The sequence below is a fragment of the Nilaparvata lugens genome, chromosome 3 (assembly GCF_014356525.2).
Source record: "Nilaparvata lugens isolate BPH chromosome 3, ASM1435652v1, whole genome shotgun sequence".
In the NCBI taxonomy this organism is placed as follows: Eukaryota; Metazoa; Arthropoda; class Insecta; order Hemiptera; family Delphacidae; genus Nilaparvata; species Nilaparvata lugens.
This window is the reverse complement of record NC_052506.1, coordinates 88,600,798-88,623,354: the sequence shown is the minus strand read 5'-3', so window position 1 is coordinate 88,623,354 and position 22,557 is coordinate 88,600,798. Positions and strand designations below refer to the sequence as shown.

Genomic DNA, 22,557 nt, shown 5'->3' with positions numbered 1-22,557 from the left:
GTGACAAATGTGATATTTCTCATTATGTAAGATAAATTAAACTCTATATTATCTTTTGAAAGTATTGTTACCAATATTATGAATAATTGATTTAAAAATCTATTCAGGAAAGAAAGCTTTTTCAGCATCATCAATAATAATTATTTTGTGAAACTTCAATTTATCGGTCATAAAATCGTCGTAAATAAATAACTTATTCGCATTACTTGCATACATTATAGTACATCTCCAGCTTATTCAAATAATGATAGTTCAAGATAAAGTTCTCATTTCAAATCAAATAATTTTTTCACAAAAACATAAGACAATATACAATGATGAAATATAGTGAACAATTAATTTGATTTCATCTTCACGGCAATTATGGTAGATTTTTTATTATTGTTGAGATTGCCTTGCCAATTTCTTTGTATACAGTACGTTGCCAACAGAAAATGTCAGTTTCATCAGCTGGAAAAAGAGGCAATAAAATTAGTATTACACACCAATAAAATTGTAAATAAAATTGTTTCATTACATTTTTATCTCATTCAAAAGTGGATATAGCCTCAGATATATACTATACTCGTATGGATATATTGTGCAGACCGATGCGAAATGGTTGCGGGACAACGACGGGAGCGGGACATGTTTAAAGCAGTGGTTAAATTGTAAGCCCCCGTCAGTGTGTTTTAGGCTTAATTTTAGTAAATGTCATGATTCTGAAATGTAGGCTGATTTTACAGTTCAATCAATATACCATACAGCTCTTATAAGGGCTCTCCAATCAAGAGAATTTACTCCTATTAGATAAAATAAATTCTCGGTATAAATAAAAATCTGGTTTGGTGCACTCACACAACTTTCCTTGCTCATTGAACTGTAAGCCTGTAAGCATTCTTAAAGGAAAATAATTTAGGGGAATAACATAATGACGATTGGCAGCAACATATTTGAAACTACGATCAGACTACTTTATATGTGTGTATATAATTAATTGTTTTCAGAGTACTTTTTCCTTTGTGTAAATTGTGAAATTCGATGATATTTTTTAAAAGTCGTCAAAACAGCTGTTCTACAGATGAAATATCTCGACTATGTGTTCTTTTTATGAACTGCTCTACCTACCCAAAGTTAGTAGACAGAAGGTTGGTCACTCATCTATAGTATTTTAGTTGAAATGCAATTGGAGTGGGGGAACTGCAGCCGTGACGTAGGCTGTAGTACAGAGTAGGCAAAATATCGCATTCTTGAAAATCATACGGTGACGTATAGTCAAATTATATAACACAAACATCTTCTGACATGCAAGCTTTCTGTTTCTGCCTTACAATAATTATCAAAACATTTAAATAATACAAGCATTTTTTCATATAAAAGCAAAAACCCCACCTCCTAACTTTCCTTTTCAAACCCTCAAGGTTTCTTCATCTTCTAGGTCGTGTTTATATTTTGTAGTTTGGCTATACATCAGCTTGTGAATTTCGGGGATGAGTTATTTTGATTCTCGTAGAACATGTGCTCAATACCAGCATGTGTTCAGTGCAGTATTTATATGAACGAAATTTATCGGATTTATCGGGATCGGTTTATCGGTTTATTGCAATGCATTAATTTTTCAATATTTTTCAAGCGTTAATCTGAAATTATAATAGTATAACGTTGTGACGTTGTCTACTAACGCTTTTCCAGCTTATTAACTTTTTCGTGTCACGTTTTTAGATTCTTGAAAAACTTTCAACTTCATTTTATTTATACAAGTTGAATGAACTTGGAATATTTAACAACATCATTAGAATCGGTGATTCATTCGCTATAAGTATGGAAAATTTTCAAGTTCTAGGTCAATCTTGAGGGCAATAAACGACGATTTATTTGAAGATACAATGAATAAACTGTATGCTCAGTGTGGTTACTCCATCACATTTTTACTACACGTGACGTCACGCTGGCGTTCCCCCCTCCACTTCGAATCTTACACCTGTGAGTGATCAACCTTCTGTCTACTAACGTTGCTACCTACCTACCTCATGCACGAGAAGGAGGTTACAAAGTCCATTTCTCAAGGATGGGGTGGACCCCACATTAGTTTCCCAGAAAGGAGACTCATGCCAATTGATAGCGCTGATAAGTAACTATACAGGGTATGAATTTGAAAAAAATCAGTCGAGTCATTTTTGAGAAAATCTTGAAAAACATGGTTTTTTAGTAATTATCCGCCATTTTTCTTAAAAATATTACGGAGCTCCTGCAGTTTTCCCAGAAATGACTCATGTCAGTCGATAGGGCTTATGAATAGCTTATCAATGGTATAAATTTGAAGAAAATCGTTAGAGCCGTTTTCGAGAAAACCGTGAAAAACATGATTTTTTAGTAATTATCCGCCATCTTGAATTTTATTGAATTTCTTATTGTCTGATCCTCATGGTATAAGGACCTTGAGTTTAAAATTTCCAGTCAATCGGTTGATTAGGAATGGAGTTATCGTGTTCACAGACATACACACATACACACATAGACCAACACCCAAAAATCATTTTTTTGGACTAAGGGGACCATGAAACGTATAGAAAACTTGAAATTAGGGTACCTTATTTTTTTTGGAAAGCAATACTTTCCTTACCTATGGTAATAGGGCAATACTTTCCTTACCTATGGTAATAGGGCAAGGAAAGTAAAAATGAATGTGAGTTTGTGAAAATTCCAAGTGTATTATTAACGCGTATTCAAGATACTTTATACAGTATAAGTTAGTATGGTGTAACAAACAGAACTAGTACGGTATTTCAAATTGTTTAAATAAATAGAAATCAGTGGTTTTTACAATATATCAAGTGGTATCCATTTAAATATGAATATTTACCACATCAACTTCAAAACACAGAAATATAGTAGATAGCTGTGATCCCAGTGTTATGATCTTCATATTAATTGTTGTTGAGTTTTCAATAATGATTGATTCCATCTCAAATAATATACTCTATTCATCAAAAAAATATTTGTTCATTATTAAATGATACATTTTTATAATTAAGTTGAATACTCTGGTAGTTGATTATACTTCTTCATAGCCTACAAACAATTTGGCAAATTTGCAGAGCTAGAAAAAGATGGAGTCACCTGCTTTCTCAAATGACAGACAAGGGTATAGTGAGGTCCACGTTATAATGGCAGTGGATAAAGATAGAAAAATAGCGATGCTGATTCTCTGAATTAATTAATTATATTTCTACATTTTCGAAAACATAATTGGAATCGTTGTGGACCTAGAAATGGATAGTACCACCGGCTTTGTCGAATGATAGACAAGGATAGTAAAACCAAAGTTGATCAAATACTGTCATTATAACGTGGACCTCACTATAGCAACAATATTGTTGGTGCTGACTTTATATCATGAAGCCCACCATAGTTCCCTATATGTTTCCTATTATGTATTCAAAACATGGATTGGGATGCATCGTTTTTAATCAATGAGACGTTCTACAAATATTGTGTCAACACACCCATAATAAGCAGTGGTATTATTTTCTAGCCCGCCTGGGAAGAATTCATTGCAAAGAATGTCTATGAGCACAGATAAAATAAGTAATATTTATATACAGTATTATATAAATAAATATTTAATATTTAAATTTATTAATAGTTAATATTATATATATATATATATTATATATATATATATATATATATATATATATATATATATATATATTTATATTTATTTACTTCCTTTATGCTACGAGTTACAGGTACCGCACGACGAGATGGCCCCTGGTGTTCATTGTTTGAGAAGCCATTTCGAGAAAGTTTTACGTATAATTTATTGATGCTATTTAGGTTTGAACTTAGGTTTGAGTAGGGATTGTTTGACTCACATCTTTGAATGACATGTAGTTGAGAACGAAAATGCCATAGGGCCTCATCTCAGTGTCAACATTCGCCCGTGTCATCATAATGTGCACGGTCTGTCTGAACCAGCGCGGCTTGTCGGTCCATGGAAGCCCAGCTAGATATTTCCGTAGTTTATCGTTCTAAAATACAACACATTTATACTCGGATATAGTACGTCAATGATAAAGCATAATAGTGACATACTGTGGTAATGAATTGTAAATTAAATTTGATAGAAAATTGGTAACCAGCTATACTTTATAGAAAACAGTGATGATTACAAAGAGAGAACTCATTATAATAGGGTAATGGAAAACAATAAAATAAGATGATGATAATAATAATAATATAATAATAATAATAATAATAATAATAATAATAATAATGAGGGAGAAGAAGTCGTTTAAAAGAGGTTAAAAAAGAAAAAGAAGAAGCAGGAAAACAAGAAGAAAAGTAAAGAAAAATCTTTACTTCTTTTAAGAAAAATTACAAGAAGGAGAAGAAGACAGTAAGATAAACAGTAGAACGCAAGTTGAAAAACGGAGATAATTCAACAGAAAATATTTGTCTATGAAAGAGAAAATATATGGAAAATTGGAATGAGATGGAGGAAGAGGAGGTTGTAATAGATAAGGAGAAGAAAACGACGAATGAGAGCACATTATATTTCTGATATTATTTTGAATGTAAAGTTTGGTTGCTATTATTTGAGTTTTTTTCAGTTTATCGAATTTGTATAAAGCCGCGTTTACACCTGAGTTGTCAACTGAGATTTCAACGAATTTCGGTAACTTGTTGCCAATTTCTGAAAACTTACAGCAACATTTAACTTGTTTTCTAAAGAAAAACTTCATCTCGATTAAAAACTATTTGTGAATAGAACAACTCTGGTGTGAATGTGGCTTAAAGAGGCACTTTTGGACATTTTGATTGAAGGTTCATAAATGGCCTGATGAATACATGCCATTTCATCAGTGATTCACTAGTTTTATGGAATTTTTTCATGGAAATAACACTACCAGTGTTAAAAAATTATCTTCCCTTGCATATTATGATGTAATGTTTCTTATAAGAAGGAATAATTTCAAAAATAAGAATTCTTGACGGATATTAGCCTATTTGTAAGGATTACCTGGTTGAAAATTCGTTGACCATTGTTGTAAATAAAGAACAATGTTATGTTCTCTAAGATGAACATAAATGCGAAGCTCAAAGCCCTCTTCACACTTTTTGACTGAAATAAAGCCGTCGTTACAAATTAATGTATGGAACTTATTGGTGAGAAACATAAGACATATAGACATAATAAATTTCGATATTTTCTATTTCTGTTGGGAAGTGTTGAATTATACTGGGTTCCCACATATCAGTATTAGTGTAGGTGTCCACTGTTCTTTAATAATTATTTATTTGAAAATATACATATCTTCATGTTATAATAACAATATTATACCATGTGTTATGGGACTATTCCCACTCAGCCCGGCAAGCAAGCATGAGTAGTTCATTTTGGGTAGGAATCGTCAGGTCGATGTTTCGTTTTCAGTTCAGGTCATCATCTTCATGTCGATCTTTATATTACACAAATACATTGCAAAGCATGGGAGGGAATAGACTGGTTAGATCTCGATTGAGTTTCAGCACAATGACATCCAAAACACATTTTTATCTCTGACAGTTGATTAGTCAAGCCGCCCCCCAAGATCATGGACGCACCCCCCATAAATTCAGAAAAACATTTTACCTTCCCCCTTTTACAAACACTTATTTTCAACACTGCTTAAATTTTTTGGGACCCCCAAGATTCTATTTTGTGCCTGATTTTGTGATTTTGAGAGCCTTGGGGAACTTTACATCAAAATTTCATGAATTTATTTGCCATTAATTATTATCAATCTGTGTTTTAAATCAAGGTTTTATTAAACTGTGTTTCATTTTAGTTGTGAATCTGAAGAAGCTTAAGTGAGATTCTCTTCCAACTGTAAGCAATGTCATCTTCCAACTGTAAGCAATGTCATCTTCCAACTGTAAGCAATGTCATCTTCCAACTGTAAGCAATGTCATCTTCCAACTGTAAGCAATGTCATCTTCCAACTGTAAGCAATGTCATCTTCCAACTGTAAGCAATGTCATCTTCCAACTGTAAGCAATTTCATCTTCCAACTGTAAGCAATGTCATCTTCCAACTGTAAGCAATGTCATCTTCCAACTGTAAGCAATGTCATCTTCCAACTGTAAGCAATGTCATCTTCCAACTGTAAGCAATGTCATCTTCCAACTGTAAGCAATGTCATCTTCCAACTGTAAGCAATGTCATCTTCCAACTGAAAGCAATGCCATCTTCCAACTGTAAGCAATGTCATCTTCCAACTGTAAGCAATTTCATCTTCCAACTGTAAGCAATGTCATCTTCCAACTGTAAGCAATGTCATCTTCCAACTGTAAGCAATGTCATCTTCCAACTGTAAGCAATGTCATCTTCCAACTGTAAGCAATGTCATCTTCCAACTGTAAGCAATGTCATCTTCCAACTGTAAGCAATGTCATCCTCCAACTGTAAGCAATTATATCTTCCAACTGTAAGCAATGTCATCTATGCTACCCATTATACCAATGCTGACAGTCTAGATAAGTAAGTCCAACTATACCTGATTTTTCTGTTTGCAGGTTGAATGAGGGTCAAATCATAGTGGAGCGATGAAGGTAGAGTCATAGAGAGTCGTAGCGTAACTTGTATCAGCAGTCTCTGGTAGAGTTTAGCAGAGAAGATAGCTGAGAGTGTAATGCATGTATTCGTCAGAGCATAGTGACGCGGTGAAGGTAGAAGGAAAATGAAACATTGAAACATTCTACATACATTATTTTCAAGTTCTCAGATACCCTCTACCTGCTCCATTATGTTTTGACACTTATGAATGATTCAATTGAGACGCCTTAAATAGATTTTAACCAATTTATTATCATTCATTAGTAGAGTTTTGAATACCTTTAGCATGAAAAATGCGTTGGCAAAGGAATCATTGCCTACGAAAGCGATTGTTGCTGGAATCACAAAAGCTGAATTTGCTGCACAGATTCTGAATTTCCTGCAAATTCCACAAACAAATTTATTACGTTATCAGCTACTTGTACAAAACCTAATTATAATAGAACACTAGAATATTGTCTAAAAATATCACGAATTTATTAAAAAGTATAACTGTATCTCACAAAAAACAGTACCCTATCTGAGAACCTTATTAGTATTAACATATAATTGGCAGAGAGGAAAAACCTTTGATAAAATGGAAATTGAATACCACTCACTTATTGTCACATTTTGCAACATGCATCTGATTAACCAGGATATCTAGTGCCGGTTGCACAACAGCCGGTTAAATTTTAACCGTGATTTATTCCATGAGAACCAATCAAAGAAGCCGTCTTTTCAAAAATCGCTTTCTCTGATTGGTTCTCGTGAAATTAATCACGGTTAAAATTTAACCGGCTGTTGTGCAATCGGGCCCTATTGTGAGAGATTTTCTTGTTATAAAGTCATTGGAAATGATAGGACGATTGAGTTGACTTTCTCTTTTTAAACCGCCTTATATAGTAGACAACTGTGATTCAAGTCATTCCGGTATATCTATAATAATTAATTATAATATTTACTATTAATTGTTATTCCTGTTACTAATGATCAATTCTACCTCAAATATATTCACATTCATTCATTAACTCTTTCGCTGCTAAGATCGTATATATGCGTTGGTGACTATGTGACCACCAATGACAATGCCCGTATATATACGTTTTCAACTTTGAGCTCACATAAGAAATCCCGTGATTCATCCAAAATCCGATTCGTAGTCCTACCTGTTGATATTTTGGTGACATCTAACAACCAGTGCCATGTCCTTCCTCAGATTTGATTTATAGCGGTGATGATTCGAATGGTGGATACTGGAGTCAGCAAAATCATTAGTGAGACACTCCAGAAGTACGTAGAGCGTCTCAAAATCGCCCAACAATTTCTCTGTAGACAGACACACGGTTGTGAAAATGGCATAGCCTTCCGAGCAGATTGTGAACAGAACAAAACTATGCACACAGAATGTGTAGACGAAGAAGGCAGTGGTTGTAGATTCAGAAGGCTGTGGAGTTCGGTAAACTAGAAGCGGAGTTAACCAACGTTGCGATCCAGCCGGGGTTTCAACGATTCCCATCAGGTCATTTAGAAAATGTCTGGCCACAAACCCACAAAGGTGCAACAGAAACAACACATTCAAGTAATGGTATATCTTGTCCATACGGTGTCTTTTAGCCGCATGCAGTTTGGCGATTCGTGTAAACTTATGTTTGTTCTCGACCAGGTCATTCTTATTGACGAGGAATTCATCATCAATCAGCTGCACTAGATTCAGAGTCCTCTGAGGGTTCAAGCTCTGTTCAATGCTGCATATGAAAACGATGGCAAGCGCTACTATGTCCTTGAAAGCTTCCATAGATACGTCTACATCGATCTCGTCTATTATTGCCAGCGAAATGTTGGTCAGTACCACAACTGCCAAAACTAAGAATAAAATGAATGGAAGCGAGTTGTGTGGCCTATCATAGGATAGGAATTTCACGTACTTCCTTAGATAGATAGTTAATTCCATTTGAATTTAAAAGATAAATATTCAAAACGAGTTGAAGTTGAAGTATGCTTACAATTTGAAGTAAATGTCACTATTATAACGCTCACCGTACTATTGATGCTCACCGTCTTCACTGCCCTTCTCAGATCTAAGGAAGAAAGTATTACTCTGCAAGGAATGATTTGTTGTGGATATCATAATAACAAGTTTCCAGTGAAATATTGGAAATAATAGCAGTGTTTCACTCTAATTTCAACTAGATCAACCCCCTGTAATAATTATTTATGGCGAAATAATCCAGTACAGGCTTCTATATTTAGGGTGGTTTGCTGGAAATTACTACTTTTGCAAATCATAGCCCACTTTACTTGTGAGACTTCCTACAACTATTATTTCCATATCTTGTGGATAATAATTATATAGATAATATAGTAGCAAGATAGCTTCATAATAGTAGTTGATAACGGCAACTATAGGCCTAATTGTTACTCCATCACAGTGGGGATGCAACTTATTCCAGCCTTTTTGTACCAAAATATTTCTTGAGACCATCATTATTATCCATACTTTGTTAAGAAATTAATACTAGTGTTGTAGGTACTAAAACGAATTCTAGGAGCTGCAAACTCTCCTATAGTGAGATTGTTCATTACTGAAGCAGTATATATGATTGTATACAATTTAGTTACATTGTATATGATGAATGGGAAGTATTATAGTGTTATTTATAAGAAATACTGACAGTATAAAGTAGATCTGACTGACTATCTTAAGAAGGAGAGTCACGGATTTAAGTAAGTCTACGGAAGTATAGTTTTATAAAAACGGGTTACCGAGATAAATAGCTTTGAATACAGAAATTGGCCATTTTTAGTGTGTGGGAATATGGGCTTCAGTACACTCAACAATAAAATTTCCATTTTCGACCTAATTTGACTTGTGATACATGATTTTAAACCGTCTTGACGAGCCGAGAAGAATGAAGTGTAGTACGAAGAGATCCGAGCAATGTGTCAAAAGTTATAAGTGTTTGAATTTTTGATCCTTGATGTGTCCTTAAGCGTGCCTCTCTACTAGAAAATACTGAAATTAAGTGCATCTAACGGGTGATCCTCATGGAACATAATCACATGAACTTATATCATTGCGAGGAAAATAGAGATTGTGATGATGGTTGAAGCTAAAAATTGAGTGTTTTTCACAATACAAGGAGCATTATTGTCAGGTGTACCTGGAAATCTAAATGAGATGGAGCGCTCTACTTAGTCTCAGATTGTAGAGCACGAAATTAAGCCCAGAGGAATTTTGAATTTTACATATAGATTGTAACAATCGGGATATATTGTTGATCAAATACTAAATATAATCAAAAATCATTTTCAATATTTTTTGCACTGAATGACAATGATAAGAATTATATTGAATGAATTGTTATTGAATATGTTCACAAATTCTGTTAAAAATAATATTGAAGAATATGTTCTTGCAATTTTTGAACAAGTCTTTGAAGTTTACTGATGCACATTGCTAAATGAAATTTATTGACAAATATGAATAGATTTTTCATCAATAAGGACGTTTTAAAACAAATTGAAAATTCTAGAACTAAATTTGATTCAAAAAATATGGTAGAAAAAAGGATAGTTCCAGACATACACAATTCACTACAGTATGCTACAGTGAGATTCACTTTAAACTGTCAGAATTTCTTGCATCAATGCTTCCCATTCAATCAATGAATCAACATTGACAGTCTCGAGTGAATTTCACTTCACACTAATATCAAAGTCAGAATTACATAGTTGGTAGTTTATTTCAGTTTTGAAAAATTACTAAAATTTGGATATTCTAAATGGAATAAATCTGAATTGATATTCTGTAAAATCAAATATGTCATTTAATAATCAATATCTTGGATTATGTACCCTCAAAATTTCATGAATTAATTCGCTAACAATTCGGTGATCTCCCCCAAGATTTCAACTTTAGGCGCTCATGTCTCAAAATGTAAATGATAAGAAAGGGTTTCCCTTGGAATATGTTCCCTTTTGGTAACTTGATAAGAGTTAACAGAGTATCCTAAATATCTAATCGAAATACTCTTATAATGTCACCGGTAAGAAGTTCCAAAAGTGAGGTGCACACCTAACCATTTCGCCATTAACCATGAATCCTAACCAGTAGTTTGTTCCATTTTGGTAACTTTATAAGATATCAAAGTATACTCAATTCCTTATCGGAATACTCTTATAAATGTCACTATTAAGAAGTTCCAAAAGTGAGGTGCACAAACAAAACATTAATCTAGATTGACGCCTAGAAAACCTTGCTATGAAAAGCAAGTTACTTTGAAGTAGTGCGGGTTGCATAAGCACGCCTGAGCCCCAGCGACTTGCTTGAGGAGGTTGCCAGTAGATAGCGTGGATATACACTTTCAATCCACAGTGTCAGTCCTCACATAAACAGTGAAGAGTTACTTTCCTCTCATGTGAGTTTTAAAACTTTTTTTGAACTGAAAATTGAGTGTGAATCAGATCATGAACTCTACATAACTTCTGTATTATTTATTTTAGATTGAGGTTGTGAAAGCAGTATTGGGCGAATGCCTGTTGTTTTCATCTGGATTGAATCTATTGCCTAAGAATAAATAAATAGAATTCTGGTACTTGCTGTGCGAATGCTTGTGTATGAATTTTTATTTCTTTTAAATCGAATCAAATTTTATTTCGCCATAATAAAAATAATAATCCTTAATACAAAGTTGAAAAAACAACCTCCTGACTCCTGGCCTGTATGGCTCAAGTGAATTAGTTTTCAGTTGATGAATCTTGCCCATCTCAAACGTAGTTCATCCCCATTTGGTCGTTGCTCTTCTTGTTCGTTTTAAGTTAGAAAGATCATGTAGAAGGATTTTTATAAAATAATATATTGATGAATAGTTGGCCTCAAAGTTGTACCAAGAATTATCAAGCTTGGTTTTAAGAAAATAAAACCCAAGCTATCAGGTTGAATGAGTTGTGTTTCCCAAATATTTCAATTCTTACAAGAAACTGGTAATCTAGTATTGACGATAATATTGCCTGGCTTGTGAATATTATTATTTTATGCAGATTATATCTTCTATATCTACAACGTCACTGTTTGAAAAAATGCATCAAAAATCTGGTGTGGCGCACTCACACAACTTTCCTTGCCGTTATGAAAATTGATCACCAGACGCTAGTGTTCCCGCGCATCTCAAGTCTACTATTCAACGATTTGACCCAGCTGGTGACAGGGCAATAACGCTGGAGACACATGAGGTCTGCTATCTCTTCATAGTGAATCATTTAATAGAATCAACAGTTGCCAACAGTTTTCAATAATTGGATAATCACATTTTCTCGAATTTCGAGCTTATTTTTAATTTTAGGTGAAGATGTTACTGAACATTAATTGTAGAGATTCTCAGGCTCAATCTTTTTCACTCAAAATTTTTTGTTTAAATTGTATCTGAAGCCTGATAATTGAGAATCTAAAATCAAACTTTGCATAGATGGGGCGGAGCTCCTGAAATTTTTACAGATATGGGACTTGTGGCAGTTGATAGAGCTTATCGATGACTATTCTAGGTATAACTTTAATCGAAATCGTTGGAGCCGTTTTCGAGAAAATCGCGAAAAACCCTGTTTTTGACAACATTTTCGCCATTTTAGCCGCCATCTTGAATCGCATTTGATCGAAATTGTTCGTGTCGGATCCTTATAGTGTAAGGACCTTAAGTTCCAAATTTCAAATCATTCCGTTAATTGGGAGATGAGATATCGTGTACACAGACGCACATACACTCATACACACACACACACATACAGACCAATACCCAAAAACCACTTTTTTGGTCTCAGGGGACCTTGAAACGTATAGAAATATAGAAATTGGTGTACCTTAATTTTTTCGGAAAGCAATACTTTTCTTACCTATGGTAATAGGGCAAGGAAAGTAAAAATGAGTAGGCCTTATGAAGTAGTATTCTGCTCTCTCCCACTGTTGTCATATCAAGTGGAGAGACTTGACATTTCATCTTGGGAAAAATCATCTAATTAATTCATTTAAATAGTTACAAATATGGGGAGAGAACTTCAGGCTTGACATAAAACTGAAGGTTTATTACAATATTGTATTTTCAGTGAGAAGGATTACAAACAGTGTCTATACTGGTTCGTGTATCTATTGAAATCTGACTTATCATTTTCAAAATTCTCATTGGCGAAGAATTATTCTTCCATCAGATTTTCAGAGAATTCTCATTGGAAGAATATCAGTCCTATTTTTTCTCAAATAAATGAGACATTCATCATTGGCAATGAATGACAACAGACAACAACAATAAAGTTGTACTCACCAGCGCACTCACCAGCCATTAATTGACCATTTCCTGTTTCAATTTCAGCGTATCATATCGTACTCGTTTCAGCTCAATGACAAATCAGAGGGGATCCCTTTGTAACAACTTACAACCGCCTAGACAAACTATCATTTAAAATAAAAAGTAGTACTTAGTATTCAATATGTTAGTATTTCTAATAGTAGAAAACATAAAAACCTCTGGAGTTTTGTAGATGTAAAAACTGTATCCAAAGTTGGGTTCAGCTTTTTCCCCATGAAGGACGGTGGAATGCATGTATGAACTGATATGAGCCTAGCAAGCTAAACCCACCGTGTGTTGGGTTCAGTTACGGAAAAGAAATTAATCTCGTTTCACTTTGTAAGTGAATAAGAATTCTATTTATCTTCCTTTCTAATTATTCACTATGATCATCAAGATTAGTTCAATAAACTGCACGCTTATTTTACAAGCATATTTTTGCTGAGAATGATACTTTACTTAACGAGTGTAAATTAAATTCTTCTTGAATGTGGGCGATGAGATTGATGATGTACAATATTAATACAGTATTGAGAATTAAAGTTTCAACTCATTATCGGGATATGTATTGTGAAAAATATGTCTCATGCCTGTCTGGACTTTCCTTCTGGATGTAGAAAGTAGAATATAAGGACGAGACCACATTAGACGTTTTTTCTCAGACTAGTCGGCAGGGCAGGGCTCTCCGATTGGCTGATTATCTACTGATTTCTGAACGTTAATCCAATCATTATAAGATTGATGAGATCCAATTCATCAGCAGATAATCAGCCAATTGGAGAACTTTTTGCCCTGCCGACTAGTCTGAGAAAAAACGCCTAATATGGTTTCGCCTTTGGAATGTAGATTCTGTATATTCATCAATACACCAATAGAACAATAATTATTATTATAGGCAAACTATACTATTTTAACTAATCTTCTTCTTCTTCTTCTTCTTCTTCTTCTTCTTCTTCTTCTTCTTCTTCTCATTAATAAAGAAAGGAATCGGATTAACCTATACTTGTACGGTATAGGAGATACATGAATGACTTATGAACTAATGATCTGATCAACTTGAAATTCTATATAAAGATTCTGAATTAACCAATAATGGATGTAGGCTTATTTTCATTGCTACTGATCAATTGATTCTAATTTAATAATTGAAACAAATTTATTCAATTTGTGATTCAAATTTCACTCAACTATAGAAGCCCAACCCAACAGAGCTTTCTCCGTTCTTAGTTATTCCGTGGTTTAATAGGTAGCACGCGCATGAATGAATGGTTGAAGGTTTCAGACCAATCAAACTCTTATTTTTTCTCTGGAAATTTTCAACTCTGATGAAAATCATCCATGTATTTTTGACAAAATAACAAACATTTATTCTTTGTTCCATGTTTCTTAGACATGAGGAGATGTTACAAGGTTACAATATAGAATGGATTTTATTCCTTCAAGTATATAGATTATACAATCGGAAACGTCACAAAATGTTCAAAGCATACAAAAACAATTAAACACACTGACTTATCATATATGATTGATTCAGCTCATACATAAAATAATGTTACTAGCATATATATAATTCAAATACAGTATATTCTCATACACTCAAATTATTGCCAATCTAATATTAATACATTACGGAACGTATAGTTAAAAATAATTACCAATTATATCCCTATCCATATCGAAAAACTCCGACAGTGAGTAAAGAGGATTTTCTGTCAAGAGAGTTTTCAATCTACGTTTAAACAAAGAAGCAGACATGGTTCTCACTGAAGCAGGAAACTTATTGAAGATTCTCAAAGAAATTAGAGCTTCGAATTCATCTGCACTCTCCTCAGCCTAGTATAAGGAATAGAATAGAATAGAATAGACTTTATTCAATTGATAGGAACATCAATTTGCTGCCTATTTCTTGTATTATAGTAAAAAAAGTAAATTCGTATGGCTTTTGTTGGTGGGGAGTCCCTTGCGGGAAGGTCCCACCGCCTGAATATACTATTTAAGCCGTCAATGGGCCTTACGACTGTCATACTTCAGCCGGGACCGACAGTTTAATGTGCCTATCCGATAACACGGGAGTGATCTGGTTAAAAACTTTTGGTGTTGAGAGGGTTTGAACCCGGGATCTCTTTGCTGCTACGCAAGCACTCTATCCACTAGACCACGGATCACTCCGTATTATTGTTATTATAGTGATGACATAAGGTTATGTTTCCTGGCATTTTAGAACACAAAATTTCCCCCATTGCAAAGCTCGGGTTACTTTCTAGTAGTGTGTAAAGTCTGCTAATCGGAATGCAACTGCACTTTATAATCTTTGTGAGGTCTTATGAGTCAAACTAAAGGAACCACCCATTGAATATATGAATTGGCGAGAGTGTGAGACAAGGTCTGGCGAGAAATTTATTGCTGAATTTGTTGTCGGCTGTTTCCTAGTGAGTGTATGTGACTGTATGCTAAGTAGCTGGCAAATGGGCAAGGATGCTGGGAAGGCTTTGACGGTGGGTACTCACTGCTTAGCAGTTTGCACGCAGGAAGAGGAAACTGAGCGGAGGCCTTGGCACGGATCTCGCCAGCGCTCGGCCAAATTTGGTAGCAATACGCTCTGCCCTCCTCTACTCTCAACTCTGTGGTCTGTGCCGCCTCTTTACGTTGCACTCGCTCAGTGCTAACGAGACACATCCCTTACATGAAGCGTTGAAAAGTGTAGACTGTTGGAAAGCCTGTATTTATAGACATTTTTCAAATTTTATTCAATATTTCTCCACAGTAACAAGTCACTTTCATTCTATATCGATCGTCTCCTGCTTTAGATTGATTGATTTATACAATAAGTACATCATCAAAATGATAGGGAGGGAAAAAATAAGGTAACCTTGTGCTATTCCTCTCCCAAATTTAGATAAGGTTACACATAGTCCGAAATAGGTTGAGTCTTGTAGTTGTTCACTTCACAAAATTTTTAGTCCTTTATTATTTCCACAAATATTAAAATTTTTAAATTTAGATGCTTCAAAACCAAACATGGAAGAAATATTTTACATTATTATTACTAAAATAGGAAATATTCACATATTAAAGAAATAATTTAGCAGGACCAAAAAAACAAACTAAATATTCTAAAAGCTAAATTCTAGAATCTTTGTCACTTTCTTCTGCTACTCCATTCAATTCACCTCCTCTTTTCCATTGCACTCACTCGGTTCAGCTTGACACATACCTCATTTGATTAATCATTCATCTAGCATCCAAAGAGTTGAAGACCCTCAATTTCACTTTCTTCAATTCTGTCAATATGCTGAGTCAATGGTATATCTAATTTCATGGTAAATAAATATCATTCATAAATGGGATACATTTTTTTGTGGATGATTACCTCATGAGCTTTTAGCTTGTTCGTGGGTGATGGAAAGAAAGTAGGAGGGTGATTTGCTGGAATGATCAAACGTCCATGCCTACTGGCCGGACTATTCGAGCCCAAAACCAGGGTAACACTAGCAGGCTGTAGAATCAAAGTGCTTGAACACTTTTTATTGTTATTAATTCAAATGTCATGTTTTTTGGTAGAACTTTATCTAAATTCATGTTCAAACTCTCCAGTCTATCGATTACAATCATGAGTTCAACCTGGTACTCTACTTTATTGAACTTGTTATTCAATTGAACTCGTTGCCGTTCATTTTAAATTCAGTAAATGAACTATGAGATTAGATAACTAAGTTTAAAATAATTAAAAGTAATTATTAAGATCACAAGAATTACAAATGTAAACACAAATTTGAAATTGTCAACCACTTTTTATTATTATAAATTATTATAATATATACAGAACCAGGTTTCGTGGCTTTACCAGCCACACCTTCAGCTGTTTGTTTAAAACTGTAATATAATAATATTACTATAATTACTATAATATACTATAATTACTTTAATAATAAAAAGTGGTTGACAATTTCAAATTTGTGTTTTCATTATGGAAAAGTACCACAACATCACTCACAACACAACTGTAAGGTTAAATTACTAATGTGTAATTATTACATTCTCAATTACATTCAATAGAGCATTACAGAATTAAATTGGAGTTGAGCTGTTAATTACTGTTATGTTCCTATGTATTGGTGGATCGCTTTTTGCATTCCACTCTGTAAAAACTCTATTGAAACTGAGGTCATCATCAATGGGATGAAAATGAATCTCCATTCTCTTGATTAAATATTAGTTTATTAAAAAGACAAATTTTAAATTCTTAGTATATCTTAAAACAGATTAGCCTAATGAAATTCATTCTCAGTAGGCTACACAGTATAATTCAAGTAGACTGTTCATTCATTGCTCGTAATCACTTCTCCGTTTGAACTGCGTTTCTTTTTTTAATGAATGGTAGTGACTTCTATATAGTTTGGCCCTTGAGAGTAAAATAAGGCAATAGTGTCTCACACACCTATTATAGACTGTTCAATCATCTCCTTATAAAATAATGCTTTTTAATTATTGAGACACTGCATACACTCGGTTGAGAATCTGCGAAAGGGAAATCTGAGCAAGAGTCGAGGCGAGCGATTTTAAAACAAGATGCCTTTTGGAGCATAGCCGGTTTCTCACTGATCACTCCAACTCAGCTTAACTCTTAGCTGCTTAGCTGCTCAGCTGTTCAGGTGTCCCCATTTAGTTGCCCATCTCGTCTTCTCTCATGATCTTGTAAGGCGAAAAACAACAGTCTACCCTTCAATGGCAATATTACGGCACTAATCACATTCACAGACGACCAAATTGTACAAATCTGCTTCAGAAACTTGCTATCAACTCCTACGCTGATCACAAATAGAATAGGAAAGCTTGAAATTTGACGAAACTTTGAAGTTGTAAGCAGGTTGGTCAACTGTAATGAGTTCATTTCATTGATGAGAGATGCAGTTTAGAGAATTGTATAGAAATTGCAGTTAACCAACTGCTGAGATATTTTTACTTTATAATAATTAAATCGAATATTCAATGAAAGCTATATATTTCAAATTTCCACCTGCTATTTAGTTCTTCGGTCAATATTTGCAGTAGCAGAAGTTCTTAGTTCTATTATATAGCTTTCATTCAATTGATTTTTCATGATGAAGGTTCAGTTGCACAATAGCCTGTTAAATTAAAGTCATGATTAAATGCCACGAGAACCAATCAGAGAAGGATTTTTCGAAAAGAAGGCTTCTCTGGTTGGTTCTCGTGACAATTAAACAAGATTAAAATCTAACAGGCTTTTGTGCAACCGGGACGTGGAGTATCAGTCCTTTTCCCAATTTCTCGAAGAATAAGTTGAGAGAGAATGAATTTCAATTCAAAAATGAATTTTAAAAGAACTACCTTTCCCCAACATGAGTGGTGATTTTTGTGCTGATGTACAAAATGAGCTTCAAGTTTGTGCGTGTGTAAAGAGATTGATAATAATATGAAATACCTTTTTAGATTCTTTATAATATTGTACAAATTTGAAAAGACAACTAGGGTAAAAAGGTAAGTTTGTCATTAAACGATCATTTTTGTATTGAATTTCTTGAATTATCCAAAAATTATGAAAACATATTTGCGTTCTGCGATGTAATTAAAATAAGACTCTCCAAGACAAGAGATAGCCATATTTTTCAACAAGCCAAAATTTATAACAATGTTTCTTCACAAATTAGAGAGCTGCCAATCTTTGAATTCAAACAAAATTAAAAAAAAAATAAATTGACAGAGAGTGCCTACTATTCGGTGGATGAGTATCATCAGTGTTCAATATAATGGATGCTCATGATGCAACATGTACCTTTTAATGTTTGGTAAAACTGAATAACTTATTATTATTAATATGAATTGTAGTTTGTTTCTAAGACAAATTGTTATTGTAATATTTTCATATATTATACGATTTCTATTATCTTGATGCTTAATTTCATATCATAATTTCTCTTCTATTTCACAAGTGTTATATTATTGTTATTATTTTTGACGTGCTCATACAATGTAAAGTTGTTCTGGCAATTAAGAATCTTGAATCTTGAATTGGTCAATCTCCTCCAATTTATTCTGTGATAAAAATGATTGGGAGACGAAGAAAAATGAATGCATTGCGTTCATAAGTACTGTAATGAGTAATAACAGTATTCAACAAAAAATATTTTATGCTGTAGACTATGACAGATTCATTGACATAATAATTTGGATGTTCCTAGTTATCAATGAATATAAACTAGGAGTGTTGGGCAATGAATAATGAATAATTTTAATGTTCACTTCAATTAAGTAGTGATAAAACTACTTATCACTTGTTGACTTCAATCACTCCACTAATGTTTAATTTCAAATTACCTTTTTATTCTATCCAATGTTGAGGAAAGTTTTCATCGCAAAGACTCTCAGACCTACTATACTATGATAGTCCATCCATTCACAACACAATCGCTATCAACTTCTTGTAGACAAACTTCTAATTGGCTCCATTTTGAGATTCTCATCACACTTCTTTCACTTTATTTAATACCCTCATATCACACGTATTCCCTCTCTCTTTCAAACCTTTACAAGTACATTCACTCTCTTTCTCTTCAATAACAGTTTACGTCTAGATCATTATACATACGAGCAACATCACTTTCTTTCCTAGCGAAAGTAATGGATCTTACAGCTGAATGATTGTTATTCTCTGATAGTTTCTCAAGATATTCTACTCTATATTATCGAGTTCTTTCTTTGGTAACATATTCATTGAGTTCTATATAAAGAGGAGTAATCTAGTTAGGTGCTATGTTGACTTTAGTGCTCGATAACGATATCACTCACTAAAAAAACATTAATCAAAGTGACAGAACCTACATTGCAGCCATCATTACTCATTTAAAAATATTTTCTAGAATTATCATTATATTACAAGAATATTAGGGTTGGTACCTACCATACTCACTTGGTAATAAACTCAAATAGGTCTACCAATAGTGAGAATGATAAATCAACTATGTCATTCTTCCTTTATAGGGCTACTAGAATTATTGAGATGGCTATATGGGCTACTAGTTATGGCTATAATTAATTGAATCACATTGTGCATAATTGAAAAATGTATAAAAAGGTACTTGACGATTTTTATTTCATTTCATCTTTGTCTTTTGGAAATTACCAAGTTCAAATATTTTCGATTTCACAGGAATATTCTACACTACAAGTATATTTCAGATCTTAAGAACAACTTACTAAAATAAGTTTAATTAACAGAAATACCCTAATTTTGATTTATTGTGCTCTGTTATACTAATCTTAGTATAAGTATTGACGTAAATTCTAGAGGCGAGGAACATTCATTTGGATGATGATTCATTTGAATTGAATGATTGCATGAATCATAATTGAAATGCAGCATTCCTACTTATCACTTTCCAACCAAGAATAGTTAGTTTTAACAAACAAATTTTTCCTTCTCACTCTTTAGTCTAGCATGTTTAGTTTTACTCTAAATCTGGATTTGAAAGTATGCTAAAATTTATATTATAGATAGGATTAGTTGATCTCTGTAATAAAATTGAAGAATACTTTTTCATTACTTTGGTATCTACTTCAGAGATCCAAAAACCTTAATTCATTGTTGCTGCAATAATAATTAATATTACAATACAATCAATCAATCAAAATTTCATTCACAATTCAAACAATTGAGGGCCCATTTCATTGTAATATCAAAAAATTGATAACAATCTGATTGATATAAATAAACCATCATCGTTTACATTTTTTTATAGAAATGCCCTTCCTTTACATGTACTTATCACGTAAAACAAAGAATAAAATCATCACTTTGAAGCTATATACTTTTATGTTAAAACACACATTTATCAACATCAGTAGGAGGGTGAGTGTGTGTGTGTGTGTGTGTGTGTGTGTGTGTGTGTGTGTGTGTGTGTGTGTGTGTGTGTGTGTGTGTGTGTGTGTGTGTGTGTGACTCAGACGCGATCGTGACCATAAAAGGAAGTGCACGCAAAACAAGGACGGCTGCAGTCGAGACAAGACTGGTTGTGTCAATAAACCCTACTGTAATTCACTTCTATACTGTACTCAAACTCTTGAATATACTTATTAACTGTTGTACCGAGTCACGCTGCAACGTTCATAAAACTACTTGTGAGATAATTTTTAGGCGGTCACCAATTTGTTACATAACAAGCTATGACAGCCTACTCATTTCAGTGCGGCTACTCATCTTTTTGTGGTCCCACCCTGACGACCACAGATTTCGCTCCACAGTGGGCATTGTTGACAGGTTAATGAAACTGGGAGCAATTTCCCGACACACATTATTCTCCATGGGATGTCATCTGAGACGATCAGTGTGGGACGCACTCAATTATTGAATAAGCAATTCAAATCAATAATTATTCCGTCATGTGAATTTTAATTGGTCATCTTCGCCTATTGAAAATAATTATCTCACCTCGAAACAGTCGCACCTACGTTTGAGAACAGTGTTCACTGCAGAAGTTGATAATTTTCAACATTGATCTCCCAAACGTATTTTGCTGAAACATTTCTGTGAATACAATTATTTCTCTATCCAGATAGTTTTATTTTTCAATATTAGATAATAAATCTAATGATGAAATTATTCTTATCAACAATTGCTCCTTCATGGTGGTCGAGGACATACTCTATTCTTTCAAAAGCTTTTGGGACAAATTACTCCTTTCATTGAAGTTTCGTTTTCTTCCTTTAGCCGTAGGCTATTTAATTTTTCCAATTCAGTTTGTTTTTTCCTTGATATGAAAAATCTTTAAAATGAAATAGAAAAAGCCTACTTTCTACCTATTACTGAATTACGTGATTCAAAGCCTTCTTTCATTGCCATCATTCATCTGACTCAGCTCCGTTCTAATCACCATCAATTTTATTCTATTGTTAATGTCTTAACTATTCGAAACAATCAGATAGTATAGAACTAAATGTACCGTAATTGATATATTCTATAAAGTATAGATTGTAATGTAATGTCTAATGTGTTACATTCTATACTATCTGAAAACAATAAGCGTTTCAAATAATATCACCAGATTTTATGATTTGAAAAACCATGTTACACGAAATCTGCGACGCATTTTTACTTTCCTTGCCCTATTACCATAGGAAAGGAAAGTATTGCTTTCCAAAAAAAATCTGGTGTGGTACACTCACACAACTTTCCTTGCTCATATTTGAAACTACGATCAAACTTCTGTATATGTGTATATATAATTATTGTTTTCAGAGTACTTTTTCCTTTGTGTAAATTGTGAAATTCGATTATTTTTTTTAGTCGTAATTCTTTTAAAGTCGTTAAAACAGCTGTTCTACAGATGAAATATCTCGACTATGTGTTCTTTTTATGAACTGCGCTACCTACCTACCTCATGCACGAGAAGGAGGTTACTAAGTCCATTTCTCAAGGATGGGGTGGACCCCCCATTAGTTTCCCAGAGAGGAGAATCATGCCAGTTGATAGAGCTGATGAATAACTATACAGGGTATGAATTTGAATAAAAAGCTATCCATTTAATAAATTTGAAGAAAATCCTTAGAGCCGTTTTCGAGAAAACCGTGGAAAACATGGTTTTTTAGTGATTATCCGCCATTTTTCTCAAAAATATTACGGAGCTCCTGCAATTTTCACAGAAA

At 33.7% G+C, this 22,557-nt stretch overlaps 1 protein-coding gene across 1 annotated transcript; it reads right to left on the bottom strand.

Annotated features, from left to right (window-relative positions):
- Positions 1–263: 263 nt before the first annotated feature.
- Positions 264–8,357, bottom strand: LOC120350302. Its single transcript, XM_039422944.1, has 5 exons — positions 7,729–8,357; positions 6,860–6,959; positions 5,006–5,107; positions 3,858–4,013; positions 264–450 (listed from the first exon to the last, which is right to left on the bottom strand). Exons 1-5 carry the CDS (start codon positions 8,355–8,357, stop codon positions 379–381), a joined length of 1,059 nt encoding a protein of 352 aa, XP_039278878.1. The 3' UTR covers positions 264–378.
- Positions 8,358–22,557: the final 14,200 nt, after the last annotated feature.